Genomic DNA, 24,097 nt, shown 5'->3' on the forward strand with positions numbered 1-24,097 from the left:
TTCTTTATCCAGTATAAACATTTATTTATCCAGTATAAACTAATTTCACCCATTATTGACTTCCAGGCTCTAAGAAAATTTCTCAGTAATGATAAAATACATAACCATGTGTTTTTGAGTACTTGCTATGTAAACTTTTTCGATTTGTATGTAAGCAAATTATACAATTGATAATTCTTTACTACTAAAGGTTATTTACATATGTGTTTAGGCACAATAAAAAATAAATTACCATACAAAAGTTCTCTTTAGGAAAAAGGTACTGAACAATAGGGTCATATTAACCCCTGAATATTTAGCCAAGACACAAGCTACAAGTTTTGCTGAAAAGATTTTCCATGAGGTTTTAACTACTTCATTACACTTTTGGGACACCATTCAGGCCATCTGTTTGAAAAAATATTGTTATTTTCAAAGGTTGAATTATGGAGAAAAGTAGAAAATGTAATTTAAAAGTAATATAGACCTGAAAGCCAACTTTTAGTTTTGGGGCACCTGGGTGGCTCAGTCGGTTAAACATCTGACTTCAGCTCAGGTCATGATCTCATAGTTCCTAAGTTCAGGCCCCACATCGCGCTGCACTGACAGCGTGGGCCCTGCTTCGAATCCTGTCTCCCCTCTCTCTCAGCCCCTCCCCCGCTAGCTTGTGCTCTCTCTCAAATAATAATAATAATAAATACTTTTAATGTAACTTTTAGTTTCCAAATTGGGTGTTAAAATTTTACTTTTTTCGTGTAAAAGGCAAAATGAGATAGGTAGAGAATGAATGCAGAATCCAGGTTCATATGAATATTGTACCAATTTTTCTAAAAATACTAGAAAAAATATTCAAAGTTCAGCATATTTAAATACAGATAACCTATTTGAAAATTCCAGTTTGTTAAAAGAAAGAACATCTTTGGCCCAGTCAGTGAAAACTGAAGTTATTAGGCTATAAAGATGGGGCAGGGGTGGGGGCAACTAAACTTTCAGATGTTTTCTATTTTTTTAATAAATGCTGCTATAACTTAAGTTTGGAAAGACACTGGGAGGTTAAACACTTTTGAAAAAGCACTTTTCTTTCCATAGCCTACTTATAAAGGTTGCTGTCTCTACTGGCATAAGGGAAGAAAGAATAAAGTTGGTTTCATATTGTTAGTTTTGGTATTTCTTTGCCCCATACCAAATCCTCCCTCCCTCAAAACAAGCAAATTAAAGCAAAAATAAAATAATATAAAGAAAAGGAGAGGGGAAAAAAAATCTCATCCAGTTCTCAGAGCTTTATATAACACTGTACAAAATTATCATCACTTAGGCTTGATTTTTTTCACCAGCCCTAAATTTTTATAGTCATAATATACTATTCCAGAACCTTCTGTGTAACTGCTTGATGATTCCAGTCTGCAAAAGACCACAGATTTTGCTCTGCTGTTATAACTGAACAGTAAGCTGAACAGTATCCACTGCTCACGGAAGACTTGCTCTGTTGGTTGTTTTTTCGGAACACAGAGAAAAAAGGTGACAAGTGATTCATCCTGAGGTGGCATTTGTCAATCCATAAGCATTTACATAAACTCTTCTAGCTACTCTGTGATTTAGATTTGTGCTAATTATAAATGTGGGATCAACCAAAACAATCATCTGGGATACTGAAAGAAATTCAATAAAACAAGATGTGTCCCATACTCAAGGAGAGCCATAAAAATCAAACTGTTGAAGAATGGGATTTAGGGTTTCCTGTTAATTGATCAAAAACGGCGGAGAGAATTGGCTCATCTTTTAGTGGAGACTGAGAAGGAAAAAGTAAACACATTAACCTTAGTAGCAAGAGTGCTGCTCTGAAGAAACTAATACGTTAAAGGAAATGTCATGACTGACAAGATGGCTTTCATCTCATTTGACACCAGTGGGCATGCATACAATTAACAATCCCCAAGGAGTGTTCAAGGGCAAAAATGTAGTTTCTCAGTATAAAAAGCTCATGAGCATTTGAAAAGTATTTGCACTCTGAAATTAAATAAAACCGTAGCGACGGGCTGTGTGTGAGTCTCCCGGTATCAGCTCAAGAGGGCCCTGGGCCTATGCTGGCTCCAGAGAGACGTTGCTTCTCTGGGTGGTTATGTACTGCAGGGCTGGTTGGAAGACAAGTCACAACTGGTAAAGCCAAAGAAAAGCTTCCATTAACTTCAGCTTATCCTAGGGTGCTTGTTCTTGGGAATCTTCAGCTTCCTGAAATACAGAAGTTTAAATGGATTATTCACGTGGGAAGAGTGCCTAGAGGTAACATGGAATTCCGAATTACATCTATTTTATCGAATGTGCTCTCCACTGTGAAGGAAACTATTCTTAAACGTAACTTGTTCTCCTTCTAATTCAACTTTTAGAATATGTTTCCCGTTCCTTAACTACATAGCTCTCAGTGTCCTTAATTCATAGCTTCTGCCTTGCACACTCAGATGATCTATAGCTCGATCACACACATGCATGCCTTCTCTCTCTCTCTCTCTCTCTCTGCCCCTCCCCCACTCTTTTATATAAAAAAAATCAAGCACACAGAAGAATAGAAAAGACAGTGTATAGAATTCACCTGTCACCTAGTTTTAAAGCATTTTTTGCCTTATTTTCCCAATATTTATTTGGTACTTTATTATATATAAATAAATACATATATAAATTTATATATAACAAATGTATATATGTATTTATATATAATAAAAAACAAATAAATATAGGGAAAATAAATTTATAACAAATGTATATATAAATTTATATATAATAAATATATTATATATAAATACATATTTAAAATAGGAACATTTTCGTCTATAACCACAATACCTTTATTATACCTAATAAAATTAACAGTAATTCCCTAATATTATCCATATTCAAATTTTCATATTCAAGACTCCCAACTGTCCCCCTCCTAATCTTTTTACAACTACTTTGTTCAAACTGGTATCCATCCAGTCAGGATATCCCGTCACAATGCACTTGATCATGTGAGCTCCTTAAAATTTCTTCTCATCTCAGGGTGCTTGGGTGGCTCAGTTAGTTAAGCATCTGACTTCGGCTCAGGTCATGATCTCACAGTTCATGGGTTAGAGCCCATGGGTTGAGTTCATGGGTCTGAGCTGCCCGCTGTCAGCACAGAGCCTGCTTGGGATTCTCTCTCTCTTCCTCTCTCTCGCTCTGCCCCCCTCCCCCCCCCTCAAAATAAATAAGCTTTTTTAAAAGTTTCTTTTCATCTCCATCTTCATTTTCCATGACCCGGACTTGCTAGAGAATCTTCTTGGGGTTTTTGTCTTTGTTTATTTTATTTTTAATGTTTGTTTATTTTTGAAAGAGAGACAGAGCGTGAATGGGGAAGAGGCAAAGAGAGGGAGACACAGAATCCAAAGCAGGCTCCAGGCTCTGAGCTGTCAGCACACAGCCCAACGTGGGGTTCGAACTCATGAACTGTGAGATCATGACCTGAGCCAAAGTCAGACATTTTAACGGACTGAGCCACCCAGGTGCCCCAAGAATCTGCTTGGTTTTTAAAAGACAATAGCCCTTGGTAAAATCTCTCTGATACCAAATTTGTTCTTCTGGGTTTACAATAGAATCATTTTTCTCCATATTCGATTTTATAAGTCCTTGAGACTTTTCACTGAGACTTTAGGCTACAAAAATATGACTCTTTTTGAAAATAATAATAGCAGGCCTATTTCAGAGAATAGAAAAAATTCTGATCATATGAAAAATAAGTCATCGTATTTTTTAAGCATAATAAGCCTGAAAACTGGTAAAATAAAATTACACACTACTAAAATGGGATTCATATTCCCAATAACTAGATGAAAGGAGTTGAAATCAATTCCAAATAGTATAAAAGTTCTCCTGATAAAATGTCAGGCCATGTCAGGGTTCCTGGGTGGCTCAGTTGGTTAAGCATCCAACTTTGGCTCAGGTCATGATCTCACGGTTCAACAGTTTAAGCCCAATGTCGGGCTCTGTGCTGACAGCTCAGAGTCTGGAGCCTGCTTCGGATTCTGTGTCTCCCTCTCTCTCTGCCCCTCCCCCGCTCATGCTCGCTCGCTCTCTCTCTCTCTCTCTCTCTCAATCTCTCTCAAAAAAAAATTTAATAAATAAAAAATAAAGATTTATTTACATGTTGAAAGTTAATTTATTATTCGTGGTCATGGTAAACATAACCACAAAGCCTCAGATAATCTTAGAATTTTCCATCTTCAATGGCAGTAGGGTCTAACTCCCTCATCCTTTGCACAAAACATACTGAAAGGGGAAGCCATCCATAACACTAATAGAAGACTTTCATCTCCCTGACCCAGCTCCTCTAACTTCACATAGAAAACACCTAACAGTCCTAAAATCTGGAGGATCCACATTAGAGATGGGCCAGACAAGGAAGCTAAGGAAAGAAATCAACTCATTTATGAACCTCACCATCTAAGAATGTCAGTCTGCGTCTTCTAAATAAACAGAGACCTTTTTATCTTGGTTGAGCCTTTCCTCTTCTTTTCTGTAACAAAGAAGCAGAAACTAATGTTAACAAGCAAGGGAGGTTAAAAAAAAAAAAAAAAGCAAGGGAGGCAAACCTTACAAAGCTGCGGTTGATGTATTTTCTCCCATGTTTTGGGTAGAATTATATGCATCTGGGAATAGATCCAAAGTTACCACTAGTGCCGTCTAAAAATACACATGCTTCCACATGACCCTGGTATCTGAACTTTGACATGTTTCAGAATATTTTTGGAGGGAAATACAATTTGGGAACTTGCATAAACCTTAGTTTATCATTAGTATGCTGCCTCTAATTGCATTCCTTATTCAGAAAATACAAAGTTTTAGGTTGACCTAGAAGTCATCTTTATTGCTTACATTCTATTCAAGCCCTAACCTCAGAGTTGGGCTCATTGAGCTTCTTCAGATCAATTCTATTTTACTCCAGTAAATATTACTTGCGGGAAAAAAAGAGATGGTGCTGGGACAACTCAAGGACTTCAACTGCAAAAGGATGAATTTGGACTCCCACTTCACTCCATGTGCAAAAATTAACTCGACATGAACCAAAGACCTACTGTAAGAGTTAAAACTGTAAAGCTCTTAGAAGAAAACATACACTTTCATGACTTTGGATTAGGCAATGGATTCTTTTTTTTTTTTAATGTTTATTTTTATTTTTGAGAAAGAGAAACACAGAGTGTGAGTTGGGGGATGACAGAAAGAGGAGACACAGAATCTGAAACAGGCTCCAGGCTCTGAGCTGTCAGCACAGAGCCCGACGCGGGGCTCGAACTCACGAACACTGAGATCATGACCTGAGCCAAACTCAGATGCTTAACACTTAATCCTGGCACCCCGGCACCAGATTCTTAGATATGACACCAATAGCAGAAGCGACACAAGAAAAAAATAGATAAATTATACTTCATCAAAACTAAAAAGGTCTGTGCTCCAGAGGACATGAAAAAGAAAGTGAAAGGGCAACCCACAAAGGACAAATAACCCAATTTTAAATGGGCAAGATATTTGAATAGATAGATCTCCAAATAAGATATACAAATGGCCAATAAACACATGGCAAGATGCTCAACATCATTAGTCATTAAGAAAATGCAAATCCAAACCTCAGGGAGATAACACTCCACACCCATCTGCTGGCTATCATCAAAAGGCCAAACAATAACAAGGGTTGTCAAGGATATGGACAAATTGGAATGTTGCTGGTGGAAATATACAATGGTGTAACTGTTTTGTAAAACAGTCTGGCAACGCTTCAAAAAGGTTAACAGAGTAACCATACATTCCAGCAATTCCACTCCAAGGTATAATATACCCCCGAAAACTGAAAACATGCCTACACAACAATTTATAAATAAATATTCATAGCACCATTAGTCGTGTTGGCCAAAGAGTAGAGAAAATCTAAATGTCCATCGAATGAATGGATAAGCAAACTGTGGTATATACATGCAATGGAATATTACACAGCCATAAAAAGGAACGAAGTGCCATACATGGACGAACGTTGAAAATATTATACCAAGTCAAGAAGCAGACATAAAAGGCCACATCGGATGATTCTCCATTTATACAAAATGTCCAGAATAGGTGTAGGAATGCTGGCCATACTGCCTCCACCTTTGCCCTACCGTCTTGCTGTTGTCTGCTCGATGACCTCGTCAGGGATACATGTTCTAGAGTAATGTATAAGATGTAAAAGGTTAACGTATAAACTCTAGGCTCACCTTCTAAAACCAGAATGTCCAGGGAATCTGTTCTGGATTTCAATGGGCCCATTAAGACACCAGTGCAGATAACATAGTTTTCTGCAAACGCATGGATGATGCCATAAGGTCTGCTAGACATTAGCCACCAGTCACGTATATGCAAACACTCCCCCGCACGTCCAGCTCCTTTAAAACCAGTAAGCTAAAACGCAGGGCTTCTGAGGAGACTGGCTGCGCAGCTGTCCAGATGGCGGTCCTCCTGATCCTCCCTGGCAGGAAGTCACTTAACATAGAACTCTGCGTATTCTGTATCTCTTCCAGTTTCAGAGTGCCTTCTCAGTCTGGGGAGGTGGGGGGCACTTTACGTTCTCCTTGCCTTCGAACAACAGGCAAATCCATGGAGACAGAAAGCAGATCAGTAGTTGTCAGGGGCAGGTGGAAGTGGAAAATAAATAGTGATGGCTAAAACGTATGAAGTTCCTTCGGGGGTGATGAAAATTCTGGAATTAGCGGTGATGGTTATGTAACTTGGTGAACATTAAAAAGACAAATTCTTATGATAGGTAAATTTCATCTCAAAAAACATATTTTTTTTGAGCACCTTATATCAGCATGGCTGACCCTCCTAGGCACTGACTCACGATGCCCCTGCTGCCTGCCCAGATTTTACAAATATACACTTTACATTAAAAAGTAAGGAATAGCAGGGGCGCCTGGGCGGCTCAGTCGGTTAAGCGTCTGACTTCGGCTCTGGTCGTAATCTCACAGTCTATGGGTTTGAGCCCCGCGTCGGGCTCTGTGCTGACAGCTCAGAGCCTGGAGCCTGCTTCAGATTCTGTGTCTCCCTCTCCCTCTGCCACTCCCTTGCTTGTGCTCTGTCTCTCAAAAATGAATAAAGATTAAAAAAATGTTTTTAAAGTAAGGAATATCCTAGAAAAGCTTCACATAAGCAGATTTTTGACAATATCAAGTCCTCCGTAATAAAGAAAGCCTCTAATGAAATCTTCTATACAATTAAGAAAGCTTTTGTGAAGTTACCCAATCACACCCTACTTTCTCCATCCTGTGAATCTGAATTCTTTTATAAGATTTACTCGGAGGGAAAAACATCTGTTCAACAATTATTTTGCCCAAGTGTGAAATACCAAGAGTCACGACAGAAGAGTGTTAGAAGAAGACTGCCCAGGACTGCCCAGCCTTACGATTTTATCTCCACCACTTTATGAGCTCTTTCGGCCCATCGCTTTTTCCGGAAATGCTGGACGAGGACCACCACGATTACTATTATGACCATCAGGGCACAGGCAGAGCCAATGGCCAGAGCCAGGAAGTAGATCTCAGAGAAGCGTACTGTAAGGACAAAAAGAGGATGTCATGATTCTCAAAAGAGAAAGAATATGATGAAAGCTAACGATATAAGAGGGATGTAGTTTCCGCATTAAATGGAATCTTCCTTTCTCCTACCATACGACCTTGTGAACTCTAGCAGCAGTAAGGAAGCTATGAAGGCTGCTCTCGTGGTTCTCAAACTATGGTCCCCGAAGTAATAGCAGCACTCTGCAGAACTTTGAAATGCAAATCAGGGCCACCTCAACCTCCTGAATTGTAGGTGGGGCCCAGCAATCTGTTTTAACCTGTCCTCCGGGTGATTCTGATGCTAAGATTCCGAGAACCACGGAGCCGGTAAACCACCCAGTAGGGTAAGGTTATTGCTGACCTAGCCAAACCCAGCGTCCAAACTGTTTCTCCTAGACTCCCTCTCACCTCTGGCATTCATCCGGTCATTTATCCAGATTTATTAAGGGCCTACTATGTTCAGACATTGCAACGGAAATACAAGACGTTACCTTCAAGGAACTCATACCCACTGGGAAGACAGGCAAGTAAATCTGTAACTATAGTCCAGTAGATAAAACGATGCAAGACGGAACCCAGTGGGAAAGGTCCCTAACACCAGGCAGAATCTGTGAAGCCTGGGTCTCCTGCCTTTTAGCTTAATTTTTTTAATGTTTATTTATTTTTGAGACAGGGAGACACAGAATGCAAGCAGGGGAGGGGCAGAGAGAAAGGGAGACACAGAATCCGAAGCAGGCCCCAGGCTCTGAGCTGTCAGCGCGGACCCAGACGCGGGGCTCGACCTCACAAACCGTGAGATCATGACCTGAGCTGAAGGCAGACACTTAAACCCACTGAGCCACCCAGGTGCCCTGATTTCTGACTAAAACTTCAATAAACCCTCAGAGCCAGGAAGGACTTTAGAAAACGTCTAGCCCAGAAGTTCCCAGCCCGGAGTCTGTGAAAGAGGATGGGAAGAGAGCCGGGCCACAAGCCCACAAACTCTGTGTCATAGTGTGTGTATGTGTACGTTTTTGTGGGAAGCAGAGCCACGACTTTCCTTAGGTTCTCAGGGTAGTGACCACAATACGTTTAAGAACATGTGTTCTTGTCCAACCTGCTCCTGCAGGTTACACGCAGATGAATTCAGAAACTGAGGTCCAAAGACATTCCATTACGTCTTTTGGTACTCAACTGACTTCTCCAAGGTCACGCAGCCCTACTGATGGAGCCCTGAAGGATGATACTAGGAATGAAAGGAGGAAATCCTACCACTCTACAGGTAGTAATATCATGTGTTAGTTAAGAGCACCCACCAGAGACAGCTGGGTGAAAATACCAGCTCTACAATTTACTAGCTATGTGATTTGGGGTAATTAACTTCTTTGAGCCTCAGTTTCCTCAATGTATCAAACAGAGACAACAATATTCATTTATTGAATTCTTATTTAAAAAAAGACATTCGTATCGATTGGTTCCACGCTGTGCCCACACATAATAAACACTCACTGTATGGTAGTTATTATCATTTTCAGTGCAAAAAAAAAAAAAAGAAAAAGAAAAGTTTTTTTGGTGCAATTCAGAGTTTGGGGAATTTTTACATTCATTGTCTCATTTTTCCTTCACCATAAGCCTCGCTAGATTATTCTCACTGTAAGGAAAGGAAAAAAAGATTTATTGCCAACTGGTAAATGATAGCAGTGATTCAAGCCCAGATTTACAACTCCTAAGTTGTATGGTCTTATCTGCACAGCTTCCGGGTTTTCCTTTTTATTTTTTTTCCCTTCTTTTTATTTTATTTTATTTTTTTAATATAATTTATTGTCGAATTGGCTTCCCTACAACACCCAGTGCTCCGGGTTTTCCTTTATAAGATTGCAAGCACTACAATGCATTAGTCGAGAGTACAGTTTTGGAGTCAAAGATGCTTGGGTTTGAGTTCCAAATGACTCCATTCCCTCAGCTCCATGAATTCAGACAAACGACTTAACCTCTATGAACCTCAACTTCCTCATTAGTAAAATGTGGGGCACTAAGAGCACAGGAAACTGATGTGATATATAAAGATTAAATAACATATGCAAAGCCCCTGACACGTGGGAGGCACTCAGTAAATGATCACCACCATCACTGGCATCCGCAGCCTAGGGTGTAAGGATTAAGTGAGATAGTACGGGCCAAGCACAGGACAGTGTCTGACACAGAGTAGGTACTCAGTAAGTATCCTGTGAATAAACGAGTGAATGAACAGATCTATTGTTAGCCTTTTATCAGAGAACTGCTTCCTCTCCCTTTTACAATCTCAATGCCACTTCTGTAACAGATTCCGCAGTCCGCTTGCTTAACTTTCTGTTTCTTTCCACAGACAAACAAAGCCTTTCTCTTTTTACCCCAGGACTCTTCAGTCTCCCTCTGTAGATTCCAGACCCGAAGGGCTAGCCCTTCTCGCGACTCTTTCAGCCGTCACAAGAGACCACCCCTCTCCTTTCTACAAGCTCTCAAGCTTCCCAAAACCCTTTTCCCCTGTGTGACCTACCAGTGTGCACGACGCTCAGCCGAATCTCCCCTATCAGCCCATCAACGTCAGGTGGGTTCTTCACCTGGCAGGTGTATGTCCCATTGTCGTCAAACTGCAGCTTCCAGAGGATGATGGAGACGTCGTACCGCTCAGGGTTCCCGTCCCAGACCACTCGATCCTTGAAACGCCCACTCATGGGTTTGAAGGGATCCACATGGTAGTAGAATACCTACAAGGCAGAAGCGGCCAAAAGTCTTATTATTCAGCGCCGGGGCACGGAGGCTGAGAAAGGGGAGCCAGCCTCACTGCCCCACATGCAGCTCTCTTCCAAGAACCTCTTGCTTTCCCCTTGGTGGACCTCTCAACTCTGCCAGTCATTCTCTGCCAAGAATCGTGTCTCAGCTTTACCCTGTGCTTATTGCTGAGAAAAAAACACAGGAAGGGCAAGGAGAAATGGACCGGCTTGTCTCCCCAACCAGGGGTCCCCGGGCCTATGACAATAATCTACTTACAAACTGCTCGGGGCCCCCATCTCGAGGACGGAAGTTCCAGGTCACTGTTAGCGCATCACCCACGGGGGCAAAGCTGGAGAAAGTGCATTTTAACCGAACATCTGTCCCGTTGACAGCCTCCAGCACTTGGGAGGTGTAAATTTCCACAGCTGCTATAGGCCAAAGGGCTACCACAGAGAAAAGGAGAAAGGAAGATGCAGATTAAGAGAATTTCTGCCGACACGGCCGGAATAAATGTCTGAGTGAGTCTTGTAATGAAGTCAATGTCCCGGATCTCAAACTTACTCCATCCTGAGTCTGCATGCTCCCACTTACGTGCAACCGTGGCTCTGAATACCACATGGCGAGCCTTCTCGGTGCTCTCAACCTTCTCCATAGTGCGATACCCTAGCCTCTCGGTCCCCGCTCCCACACTGTTGGAACCAACTACAAACGTCGGCAGATACAATTGAAAGCACAAACAAACAAAAATCAAAACTAATCGTAGCATGGATGAGACATGTATTCAGATGAAGCATTATGTATTGTGTGTATAATGGTCCCCTAGAAGCCTTATGTATTGTGTGTATAATGGTCCCCTAGAAGGCAAGTTGTCCAGAAAGGGTCCTTGATTTCATACTGTCCCCAATCTTCTGCAGAAATTGAAATTAATTAAGCCCGGACAGCTTCTGTTTGTCTGCACCCCTGGGACCTTTACACCACGTGGCGCTTTTTTTTTAACCAGGATATTTACATTTAGAATGTGCATATTGGGGCAGTTTCAAAATCACCGTGGGTCTCTCTCCTTAAGTTTCTCAGCTTTCCCAGGGCTGCTGAGAGTCCCAGACAAGACGCACAGAAATCCAAGCGCCTGATCCTGCCTGCAGTGGGAGGTTGAGAGTAGCCACAAAAAAAAAGGAAAAAAAAAAAGGTTTGTAACCTGAGATTAGAAAGCCCTCTCTGTGCCTGAATCACTAGCAGCCCAAACACACCTAAACCTGTTTGTCCAAAATCAGCTCTCCAAAAACAACCCACCAACTTCGGTTTCAGCAAAGTCAACACCTAAAGTGAACGGCAACCGTGGCCCAGGCTTCCAAGCAACACTCTTGTGACCACCTTACAGGGTCTGCCGTGAAGGAGGAAATGGCGAGGGACCCCACCCCCACCCCCACCCCTCCCCGCAGCCCTTACCTGTGAGCTGCACGCCAAGGAGAAGCAGCCCAGCACACGAAGTGCTCTTGCCATACATGAGGGAACCCAGCCCTGGCCCCAGAGACCAGACCGGGCAGACCGAGGGCTCCAACACCCTGCCAAGGCCGCTCCAGTAAGAACTGGCACCTCGTTTTCCCAGAGAGAAGAGCCAGTCCCTCACCTATGGGAACCTGAGCTCCAGTGCCTGTGACTCATCCCTGCTCCGCCGGTGCACTTTGCTGGAATGAAAGGTGGGGCCTCAGCTCCCTACGCCCTCCTCCCTTTCCTCCCTCCCGCCCTCTGCGCTGCAAGCGGTCCGCACACAGTTCCAATCTCTGCGGTCCTCTCTTGACTTTGCAGTTAATCTGCCTGGGCTCTGGCCTCTGGATGGCCTCAGAGACAGCCAGAGGTGGTGCCAGCCTGAAACTCCCAGGCTGCTTTGGGTTTGGCACACACACACACACACACACACACACACACATACACACACAGGGTTTTTTTCGAATCAGGCTTCCTGCTCGCCTGGTGAGTGAACTGTTGCAACCACCTTGCAGTGATTGCCCTTCCCAAAGCACCTCCCTGGGGCCGCTTTGGCCTGGACTGGATTCACAGAACTCCAATCAGAATTCCTTAAGACCCTCTCCAGACAAAAAGTCCTACAGCGTAGACATTTGAACCAAATGTGACCACAAGGATCTCTGCACCTTTTCCAGCTTGTAGCTTTCCCTGAGACCCGAGGAGGGGGGGCGGGGCGGGGGGGGGGGGAGAAACTGACCAAACAAATGTCAGTGTTTTAATGACCCCTTCACTTGGAAGAATTTAAAGAAGCAGAACATCGTCCCTGCTCACTTACCATCTCGGTCCAGTTTGCAGGTATTTTTCTGCTTCTTTCTTCATCTCCACAATACTCCCATGAAGTGTTCCCATTTTTCCAGAGAGCCCAGGGAAGGTAAGTGATTTTCCCAAATTTGCACAGCCAATAGGTAGGAACATCAAAACTTTTCTGACTCTCAAGTCTAATGCTCTTTCTGCAAGATTATACCCGACGTGGACCAGCAGACCCAGGGGACTCTAGCAGAAAAGGTTTCCATAATAACTTTTTTGGCAGGGCCTGGGTGGCTCAGTCAGTTAAGCATCCGACTTTATACCAGGTCAGGTTGTGATCTTGTGGTTGTGAGATCGAGCCCCGCGTGGGGCTCGGCGCTGGGCATGGAGCCTGCTTGGGATTCTCTCTCTCCCTCTCTCTCTGTCTCTCTCTCAAAATAAATAAATAATCTTTGAAAGAAAAATAACATTTTTGTGCTTCAGATTTCACCTGCCATTTTGAGGGCAGCCATCTGTCTGAAATCTGAAGAGTTGAGGAATTTAAATGAGTAAAGGTGCCTCTTTGTCTGGAAAGAGGGTGGGTAATTGTTACAGATTAATGAAGCAGCATGGCGAAACAGCAGAAGAGAAGGAAGATTCCACATGAAGTTAAGAAGCAAGCTTGACAGGAGTCCAACCCTGAACAGAAACAAATTGCCCGGATTCCTTGGATTAGCAACCTAGAAACTGGAGTGATTCATAACGTCTAGTTAAACCCTGAAACAGAGAAGTTGCCAGAAAAGGAAGGAAGGGGCAGGCTGACTAGGAAAGAGAAAAAAGAGAAAACTTCATAAAGAGGGAGGAAAAGAGAAAATTCCACCGAGGGAGAGGCAGATTGCAGAAGTGAAAAAGAAAAGCCAAAAAGAAAAGCAAAGCAGCAGGAGAAAGATGTCATGATCATGGGGCAAAAAAAAAAAAAAAAAAAAGGTAAACAACAAAACGCAGTTGTTGGGGCACCTGGGTGGCTCAGTCAGTTAAGCAGCCATCTCTTGATTTCTTGATGATCTCTTGAGATCAAGCCCCATGATAGGCTCTGTACTGAGTGTGGAGCCTGCTTGGGATTCTCTCTTCCTCTCTCTCTGCCCCTCTCCCATGCCCATGTCCTCTCTCTTTCAATAAATAATAATAAATAAACAGTTTTCAATTTCTTAACGTTTATTTATTTTTCAGAGACAGAGACAAAGTGTGAGCAGGGGAGGGAGAGAGAGAGGGAGACACAGAATCCAAAGCAGTCTTCAGGTTCCGAGCTGTCAGCACAGAGCCCGATGCAGGACTTGAACCCACGAACTCTGAGATCATGACCTGAGCAGAAGTCGGACACTTAACCAACTAAGGCGCCCCTAAATAAACATTTTTTAAAATAAAAAAAATTAAAAAAAAGGAAGGGAAAGAACTGAGAAACCCAGGGGCTAACCAAATGAAGTGTTTCCTAACATGAGTATTTTATTGTGATGAGTGTTCCTGAAAATCGAGTGGCTCCTATGTCGGCTTCTAGACCAGAGATGAACCTAAAATCAGAATGCTGGGGGAATCTTCAAAATGGGGATAGGATTGGGGCGCCTGGGTGGCTCCGTCAGTTGAGCATCCGACTTCGGCTCAGCTCATGATCTCACGGTTTGTGAGTTCAAGCCCCGCGTCAGGCACTGTGTTGACAGCTCAGAGCCTGGAACCTGCTTCAGCTTCTGTGTCTACCTCTCTCTGCCCGTCCCCTGCTCATGCTCTGTTTCTCTCTCAAAAATAAATAAACATTAAAAAAAAAATTTTTTTTAATGGTGGTAGGATAAAATAGAGGCTCTCCGGCAGTAGGTCTGCACAGTTCAGTTCCAAGAGCCCAAAAGAAAAGGAGTTAGAGAAACTTATCTGCTTTGTTAGCCTTCAGCTTGCGGAGAAATGCAGCTCTAAAGGAAAGGGAAGTAGAGCCTGAGATCTTGAAGTCTAGAACAAATTGCAAAATTTGATGAGAGGTAGAGTTACCAGAGAGCTCAAGGACACAGAGAAAAGCAGCAGGAGAGGAATCAGGGCAGGCAGCACTGAACAAACTGCCTGTTGTCAGGAGAAGAATCTCTCCCCCAAGTAGCCAGACACCCTGGGTGCTGGCCGCCGGCCGTGCTCTGAAGGACAGCAGCTGCCCAGATCCCATTCCTCAGCAGGGTTCGAGTTCCTGGCTTTGTGCCCAGTGACGCCCAATTCCTTCCAGTTAGCAGGAGTGGCTCCAGAGTCATCCAGTTCCCCTCCCTGGGAGGGGAGGGAGGAGACCAAAGGCTGGACTCCTTCAGTAGAGAAAACACTGAATAAAAAGGACATTTGCCCCCGAGGGTCCCCAGGGTGGAGGTAGGCAGGACTTTGATCAAAACCGGAGGCATCTAGATAAGGCCTCTGGTGCACTTACTGTCTCCGTGAACAAGAGAAAAGGAAGAAGGCTGTTGGAGATTAAAATGAAAAAATGAAGTTTTCAGAGCTATCACTTTTTTTCCCTAAACTTTTCCAGAGAAAATCCTGATTATCATTAAAATTGATGGCATACTCTAGTTTTCGAAGCACTTCATCTGTCCCCACCCCCTACACATTTCCTTTTTAAATATTCCTTTTTTTTTAAATTTTTTTTTAACGTTTATTTATTTTTGAGACAGAGAGAGACAGAGCATGAAGGGGGGAGGGGCAGAGAGAGAAGGAGACACAGAATCGGAAGCAGGCTCCAGGCTCTGAGCCATCGGCCCAGAGCCTGACGCGGGGCTCGAACTCACGGACCGCAAGATCGTGACCTGAGCTGAAGTCGGACGCTTAACCAACTGCGCCACCCAGGCGCCCCAAATATTCCTTTTTTAAAAAAGTTTATTTATTTTGAGAGAGAGTGAGAGTAGGGAAGGGGCAGAGAGAGAGGGAGAGAGAGAGAGAATCTCAAACAGGCTCACACTGTCAGCACAGAGCCCGAAGTGGGGTTCACACTCATGAACCGTGAGCTCATGACCCAAGCCAAAGTACCACTGAGACACCCAGGCACTCCTCAAAAATATTTTTAAAAATTTTTTAAGTTTATTTAGTTGGAGAGAGACAGAGATAGCACAAGTGGAGGAGGGTAGAGAGAGAGGCAGAGAGAGAGGGGGGGGAGAGAGAATCCCAAGCAGGCTCTGTGCTGTCAGCACAGAGCCCGATGTAGGGCTCGAACCCACAAACCACAAGATCACGACCTGAACCACAACCAAGAGCTGGACGCCTAACCGACTGAGCCACCCAGGCACCCCATTAATGGATACCTAGAAACCCACTGGCCAGTTGGAAACTCACAGCGGGGGCCCAAAAGACATAAGGGACAACTGGCTTGTATTGAAATTTGTAAAAATTGTCATCTTAACATTCAAGGCAAAATGTCTTTTTCACCACAAGATGAAATTAGCATTCAAAGCAAGGGAAACAAATGATTTCATTCTTCGGCTGGTTCAGATAAAGGTCTGTTTACTCAAAAGTTTCTGCCCATATGTTTTCTTATTAGGAAAGATTTTATTTAATTTTTGTTATATGCTGGGCGAGACATATAAAATAGAATAAGATATTTCTGCCTGGGGTGGGGGTGGGGGGAATCAGAGTCCAAAGAAGATTGGGAGGTGGAGTCTTATGTTAACAAATAATTACCATATTTGTGACTTTTGCGATGGGTCCTTAGAGGACAAATAGGAATTAGAGAGAGAGAGGAGAAACAAAGCTGCTCCTTTGAAATAAACGGGGGGGGGGGGGGGGGGGGGGCGGAAATGGAGTCCCCACAGGGACCTACAAATGATTTCTCAACCCAGTGCACGGGGAGGGGTGGCTGGCCAGGAGGCTGGAGAGAGAGGCTGGGTCCAGATGTTGAGGGTCCTCATTCTGCATTTTAAGGAGTATGGACTTGATCCTGACAAATACACTATTTGGAAGTGGCTGATACGTGATCCAAAAAGAGTGGAATGGCTTTGGTATTTACCAGACCAAAAAAAAGTAATGAGGGAGGGACACCTGGGTGGTCTGACTCTTGATTCTGGCTCAGGTCCTGATCTCACAGTCTGTGGGATCGAGACCTGTGCTGGGCTCTGCACTGACAATATGGGTTTCTCTCTCTCCCTGTCTCTCTGCCCCTCCCCTGCATGCCGGCTCCCCTCTCCTCTCAAAAATAAACGTTAAAAAATAATAATCATAATGAGAGAAAGCCTTGGAACCTCAACCACCACATACTCAAACAGCTTTCTCAGAGGTCCCCTGGCCAGAATTTGAAAAGTACAAACTTCATACCCATTTTCAGACGACTCAGGGACTCCCAGCCACCCCTCCCAACAACAGTGCCCCTCTATAGCTCCTTTCTTTTTCTTTTCTTTTCTTTTCTTTTCTTTTCTTTTCTTTTTTTAAACTTCTGGTGAGCTTTTCACAGATGAGAGAGGGAGGTCAGAATGTCAGAGTCCTAGATGAGAGTTGAGCTCTTAGTCCAAAAGAGGAGGTGTGTTCACTTTGGTCCTCCTGGCCTTGCCTTCCCTGGAGATACTCCAAAGCAAGTCTGGATCTGAGACTGAGCTCTAATAGCTTAGAAAAACCATGCTCTCTGGCTCTCGAATCTCCCTCCCCACTGCGGCTTGTATACCTCCCCAGTAAAGCCCGGGGCTCCTTTCTTAATTATAGAGGAGGGGATCAGGCTCTTATTAACTGGCCCAGAGAAGAGACTCTGAAGTTTAACCCTTCCCTTACTCTAAAGAGCAGCTAGATGGATTTGCACAGGGCTGGAGAGATGGGTGTCTTGCAAGGTAACCAAAGAACCTCCCTGTTCACCAAAGGTACTACATCGAAATAATGGGTGAGAATTTACATTTATATCCTGCTTACTAAAAAAAAAAATATATATATATATATAAAAAATATATATATATAAATATAATATATATATATTATATATATATATATATATCTTCTGCTTACTGATGAAGATAGTATCTTCTGGTTACCATGACCAATTTTCATTCTTAGGAAATTAATTCATTTCCTGAGAGAAAACACAGCAACTTCTCTTTTTCTTTCTTTTTTTTTTTTTTTTTTTTTTTGGCTGCTATATACTAGGAGGCAGGAGGCAGGGGCTGGAATCTCACCTGCTTTGCTTTGATCCAAACCCACCCTTGGCCACTCGCTAGCAGTGAGGAGACCTGGGTGGTTATTTAATTCTCTGTGCCTCAATAGTCCTTTATGTAAAATGAGAATAGTAATATCTGCCCCACAGGCTTGGTGTAAGAATCAGATAAAACACTGCATTTAAATACAGCTCTGTGCTTGGTGCCCATAGAAAACACTCAGTAAGGTTGGTTGGTTGTGATTGTACTTAGTTAAGGTTTTGAAAAGTGCTCCCATGACCACTTTGGGAAAAAGTCTGAGAGTTTCTTACAAGGTCATGTGTCAGGGTGCCTAGGTGGCTCAGTCAGTTAAGCATCTGACTTTGGCTCTGGTCATGATCTCACAGTTCATGAGTTCAAGCCCCATGTCGGGCTGTGCACGGACAGCACGGAGCCCCGACCCTACTTCGCGTTCTGTGTGTCTCTCTCTGTCTCTGCCCCTCCCCTGCCCCTGCTCATACTCGGTTTCTCCCTCTCAAAAATGAACATTAAAAAAAATTTTAATAATCATATAAAGCTAACCACCTCAACATTTCCACTCCTAGGTATTTATCCAGGAGAAATGAAGTTATATATCCACAAAAAGACTTGTATGAGAATATTTGTAGAAGTTTTAGTCATAATACTCCCAAGATGGAAACAGCCCAGCAGTCCATCAGCAGAAAAATGGGTACTTTGTAGAATACTCGTCCAATGGGATACTACTCGGCAAAAAAATAGGAGCAAACTTCTGATATGTTCAGCCACATGAGGACATCTCAAAAATACTATGTTGAACAAAATTAGTCAGATGTAAAGCAGTATGTACTCTTTGGTTCGATTTATATGAAGTTCTATTACATGCAAAACTAATCTTTGGTGGAAAAAATCCTGACAGTGTTTGCCCTTGAGAAAGTGAGGACAGGAGTTGACAGGAGAGACATGAGGGAAATTTCTAGAGGATATTAATGTTCTCCATCTTTTTTTTTTAATTTTTTTTCAACGTTTTTTATTTATTTTTGGGACAGAGAGAGACAGAGCATGAACGGGGGAGGGGCAGAGAGAGAGGGAGACACAGAATCGGAAGCAGGCTCCAGGCTCCCAGCCATCAGCCCAGAGCCTGACGCGGGGCTGGAACTCACGGACCGCGAGATCGTGACCTGGCTGAAGTCGGACGCTTAACCGACTGCACCACCCAGGCGCCCCTAATGTTCTCCCTCTTGATAGCAATTTGGGTTACACAGGCTTGTGCTTTTGAAAAAAATCTTTGAGTTAAAAAAAAATTTTTTTTAATTTATTTAAGTAATCTCCACACCCAACGTGGATCTTGAACCCACAACCCTGAGATCAAGAGTCACATGCTCTGACGACTGAGCCAGCCAGGCACCCCTGAAAAACCTCTTTGAGGGGTACACATTGAACGTTTTGTGTGTTTCATCGTATGAAAATTTTATTTTAATATTTTTTTTAAAAAGAATGATAAATATCGGACTCTCATTAATGCTGAAGTGCGTAGGGGGCTGTGTCCTGATGTCTGCAATTTCATTTTTAAATGCATCAGAGGCACCTGGGTGGCTCAGTCGGTTTAGCATCTGGGTCTCGGTTTTGGTGCAAGTCATGATCCAAGGGTCATGATATTGCGCATTGCTGGATGGATGGGTAAAGGGTGGACGAGAAATGAGCGGATGTGTGATAAAATGTATAGTAAAATGTTGCTCAAAGAACCTAGGTGGGGTATACAGATATTCACTGTAAGATTCTCCCAACTTCTCTGCGTGTTTGAAAATTTTCATAATAAGATGTTGGCAAAATTAATTCCCTCTTTCGCCAAGTTTCCTTCACATTAAGTAAATGTTTATAAAGTGTTGGGGATTCATAATTTTATAGTATTCTAGTAGAGACATCATTCCTTAGAATACGGGTAGTTTTTAACAGATAAAAATTACCATTAAAAAAACATTTCCATTTATCAAGTGCCTTCTTGGGGTGCCGGACTGGCTCAGGCAGTGGCACTCTTGATCTTAGGGTTGTGAGTTTGAGCCCCACGTTGGGTATAGAGATTACTTAAAAATAAAGTCTTTTGGGGCACCTGGGTGGCTCAGTTGGTTGGGGAGTCAACTTTGGCTCACATCATGGTCTCACGGCTTGTGGGTTCAGGGCCTGCGTTGGGCTCTGTGCCAACAGCTCAGAGCCTGGAGTCTGCTTCGTATTCTGTATCTCCCTCTCTCTCTGCCCTCTGCCCACTCATGCTCTGTCTCTCTCTGTCTCTCTCAAAAATAAACAGTAAAAAAATTTTAAAAAGTTAAATCTTTTTAAAAAAACATTTATTTATTTTCAAGAGATAGAGAGACACAGTGTGAGGGGGGAGGTTCAGAGAGACAGAGGGGGACAGAATCCGAAGCAGGCTCCAGGCTCTGAGCTGTCAGCCCAGAGCCCGATGTGGGGCCCGAACCCACGAACCGTAAGATCACGACCTGAGCCGAAGTTAGACGCCCAACCGACTGAGCCACCCAGGCGCCCCCAAATAAAATCCTTTTTTTTTTTAACTTTTTTTTATTTTTTATTTTTGAGACAGGGAGAGACAGAGCATGAACAGGGGAGGGTCAGAGAGAGGGAGACACAGAATCTGAAACAGGCTCCAGGCTCTGAGCTGTCAGCACAGAGCCCGACGTGGGGCTCGAACTCACAGACCGTGAGATCATGACCTGAGCCAAAGTCGGATGCTTAACCAACTGAGCCACCCAGGTGCCCTGAAAAATAAAGAGTTTTGAGCAATGACAGGAGTCCAATGCTGTCCTCGGGAATTCCAAGGTTAAAGAAAAGATAATATCTTAGCTCTCAAGGAGTGATCAGGCTTTTAACAAGCAGTCGCTCTATGGGGTGATAGGCAGTGGTAAAGTACATGCTGGGTACAGCATTAGCACAGGACTAGGGACAAACCCTACCTGGGAGCACTGGGGAAGCCAGCTCCGAAAAGGTTAAACATCCCTGCATCCACTTGACGAAAGGGCAGGGCCCTCTGGGCCAAGGTCTTGTCATTAGTTTTAAGACAGCACGGCCTGTATAGGAACTTCAAGTTCAGCGTCAATAATGCTGGAGCACAGTAATAATAACCATCGTTTGTTACATAACTTTTCATATCTTTACATCTCACTGCAACCTTAGAAAGTAATTTGTTAATATGCCCATTTCACGGATGAGAAAATGAGTCTGGAAGATTTAGTACCTTGCCCAAGATCACATAGCTCGGAGACGGTGTAGCTGGGCTTTAATTCCAAACCCTGTGGTCCCTCTTCTACAAAGCAAGTTTAGGATGTAAGAGCAGGACAGCAGGAAAGGAGCTTTGGAAGGTGGGATTCTTTCCTCTGCATTGTATTACAAGGGTTCTCAGTTAAATTCAGAGAATGTAAGAGGAAATTCTAATAAGTAATGGAAATTCTATTCTATTCTATTCTATTCTATTCTATTCTATTCTATTTTTTAGCAATCGCTACACCCAGCGTGGAGCTCGAACTCACAACCCTGAGGTGAAGAGTGCTCCACTGACTGAGCCAGCCAGGTGCCCCCATAATGGAAATTTTAAATATGCGTAAAAGAGAAAAGCAATAAGGACTTACTTGTCAGTAATGCTAAGGAGACTTGACTTTTTCCAAACGGAATAGACATTTTACATCCACTTAAGGATTTAAGCATAGGTCATCAAAAGTGTTTGCCTCAAGCACCCGCCGAATTCTAACATTAAAAGGGTGGAGAATAATCTGCTGGTTAATTAAAAGACGGAGTCTCCACATGAGCCACACTCTGCCAGGCAGAGTGGGGAAAAAGCTTCCCTTTTTCCAACACCCGCAAATATTTGGCTCCATAAACATCACTGAGACAGCGCACTTACATCTTTGAAAACAGACCTAACCTTCTCGGAAGAAAGCTGAACTTGCAATTAGCCTGTTTATAGCATGACTGCAAGTGGAGGCTTCCCAGAGAAACGTGCAGCAAGTCCTGACTTGAAATCTGAATCAGCAAGGTCTGTTCTCCCCTGGCCGCAACCTCAGCAGTGTTCTGCCCTGGGCCCTGGATATACCGTAACCCCGCCTCTCATTCTTCACTATTTTTAGCAAGTGTCTGCTGGGGGGGAGGGGACAGGGGGGTTGCAGACACACTAGGTTTAAGACGGTATCACAGGCCAGAGAAGCACGGCATCCGCAACCAAGCAAGAGGAAAGATGGATACAGGAGTCAGGAAGAGAGCGCAAGATCAGGAGTCCAACTCTTTTTTTTTTTTTTTCAACGTTTATTTATTTTTGGGACAGAGAGAGACAGAGCATGAACGGGCGAGGCGCAGAGAGAGAGGGAGACACAGAATCGGAAACAGGCTCCAGGCTCTGAGCCATCAGCCCAGAGCCCGACGCGGGGCTCGAACTCACGGACCGCGAGATCGTGACCTGGCTGAAGTCGGACGCTTAGCCGACTGCGCCACCCAGGCGCCCCTCAGGAGTCCAACTCTTAGAACGGCGAGGCATCATGGAGCTCTGTCACTACCACTAAGATGCCCTCAATGATCATTCAGACAAACACCACTCCTCCGGGTGTTAGTAGGTACTGAATGAAAAGAAAATTCTATGCGCAAGGGGAAACACTAGGTGAAACAAAATTGAACGGTTTTGTTTGTTTCGTTTATAGCTACAGGACTTCTCAGGGTTTTTATTTTATTTATTTATTTTTTTTTCATGTTTATTTATTTCTGAGACACAGAGGGACAGAGCGTGAGTGGGGGAGGGGCACAGAGAGAGGGAGACGCAGAATCCGAAGCAGGCTCCAGGCTCTGAGCTCAGTTTGAGCCTGGGCTCGAACTCACCGACCTCGAGATCATGACCTGAGCCGCAATCGGATGCCTAACTGACTGAGCCACCCAGGCGCCCCGATCATGGGATTCTGGTTTTAAATGGCATCCAGCGAGCAAATCGTCACAGGGCCCCACCCAGCAACAGTACAACGGTGTGCCGTGGCAACTCAGGCAAATGGATCACGCTAATGCCAAAATCCGGGAGGAATCTCCAGAATGAACCGGATTGAGGAAATTCAACCTCGAAAGAGCACACACCTGAACAAAGTGGGAAAGCCATGCGTTGACCCAGACCCAGGTGTAGGCAAGGCAACAAATGAGTGAAGCTGGCCAAGGATGAGACGATAAGGCGTGAGTGGGGACTGTGGCGAACAAGAAAGAACACATGCCCATTCGCAGACACATCTGCTCCCCAGCTCCAGCCACTTGTTGCCGTGAGAAAGGCAGGCCTCACACTGTCACATCGTTTTGTTTAATTATCCTTACTATGTTGTTTGTTTGAAGTAGGCTCCATGCCTGGCATAGAGCCCAATGCAGGGCTTGAACTCACAACCCTGAGATCAAGAGTTGGACACTTAACCGACCGAGCCACTCAGGTGCCCCTCTCAATATGTGTTTTAATTTTTTTTTTTCAACGTTTATTTATTTTTGGGACAGAGAGAGACAGAGCATGAACGGGAGAGGGGCAGAGAGAGAGGGAGACACAGAATCGGAAACAGGCTCCAGGCTCTGAGCCATCAGCCCAGAGCCCGACACGGGGCTCAAACTCACGGACCGCGAAATCATGACCTGGCTGAAGTCGGACGCTTAGCCGACTGCGCCACCCAGGCGCCCCTCAATATGTGTTTTAATTTAACTTTTTACGCTGAGGGGCTCCTGGGTGGCTCAGTTAAGCATCTGACTCTTGATCTCAGCTCAAGTCAAGCTCCAGATTGATGGCAAGGAGCCTGCTTGGAATTCTCTTTCTCCCTCTCTCTCTCCCTCTGCCCCTCTACCTGCTCTCTCTAGCTCTCTCTCAAAATAAACATTTCTTTAAAAAAAAGTCTCTACACCAATGACCTTACATTTTAATGAAGGTACACCATAACAAAGAGAATTCCAAACCATAAGCCAGATGTGACATTCTCATAAAATATTTGTAATCGTTCATTGAAACACACGGTCATTAAAAATTTACCAGCCTCTTGGGGCGCCCGGGTGGCTCAGTCGGTTGAGCATCCGACTTCGGCTCAGGTCATGATCTCGCGGTCTGTGAGTTCAAGCCCCACGTCGGGCTCTGTGCTGACAGCTCGGAGCCTGGAGCCTGTTTCAGATTCTGTGTCTCCTTCTCTCTCTGACCCTCCCCCATTCATGCTCTGTCTCTCTCTGTCCCAAAAATAAATAAACTTAAAAAAAATTAAAAAAAAAAATTTACCAGCCTCTTGAAAAGAAGTGCCCCAGCTCACTGATCAAACACAGTACTTTAACACAGAGTAGATGTTCTGTAAACATTAGTGAGTAAAATGATCTTGGCTTAGCAGAAGTGAGTTCTTTTAAGGATAATGG

The 24,097-nt window shown here is 43.8% G+C and overlaps 1 protein-coding gene and 1 long non-coding RNA gene across 4 annotated transcripts in view; one reads left to right on the plus strand and one right to left on the minus strand.

Moving 5' to 3' along the window:
• Window positions 1–11,884, minus strand: MPZL2 (myelin protein zero like 2). Of its 3 annotated transcripts, XR_007156296.1 has the most exons (7): window positions 11,751–11,884; window positions 10,581–10,747; window positions 10,087–10,297; window positions 7,418–7,565; window positions 6,234–6,591; window positions 4,429–4,504; window positions 1–2,208 (listed from the first exon to the last, which is right to left on the minus strand). XR_007156296.1 is itself a non-coding variant. In XM_047878099.1 (6 exons), exons 1-5 carry the CDS (start codon window positions 11,806–11,808, stop codon window positions 4,441–4,443), a joined length of 648 nt encoding a protein of 215 aa, XP_047734055.1. In that variant the 5' UTR covers window positions 11,809–11,884; the 3' UTR covers window positions 1–2,208; window positions 4,429–4,440. The 3 variants fall into 3 exon arrangements, 2 of the variants coding, with proteins under 2 accessions (XP_047734055.1, XP_047734056.1); XM_047878099.1 differs by lacking the exon at window positions 6,234–6,591; XM_047878100.1 differs by lacking the exons at window positions 1–2,208; window positions 4,429–4,504 and having other exon boundaries at window positions 6,576–6,695.
• Window positions 11,884–24,097, plus strand: part of LOC125176529 (uncharacterized) — a 17,884-nt gene continuing 5,670 nt past the window's right edge. Inside the window, exons 1-2 of the long non-coding RNA XR_007156298.1 lie at window positions 11,884–12,001; window positions 12,617–12,699. This is a non-coding gene — a long non-coding RNA (uncharacterized LOC125176529). The remainder of the gene's footprint in view (window positions 12,002–12,616; window positions 12,700–24,097) is intronic.

The sequence above is a fragment of the Prionailurus viverrinus genome, chromosome D1 (assembly GCF_022837055.1).
Source record: "Prionailurus viverrinus isolate Anna chromosome D1, UM_Priviv_1.0, whole genome shotgun sequence".
Taxonomy (NCBI): Eukaryota; Metazoa; Chordata; class Mammalia; order Carnivora; family Felidae; genus Prionailurus; species Prionailurus viverrinus.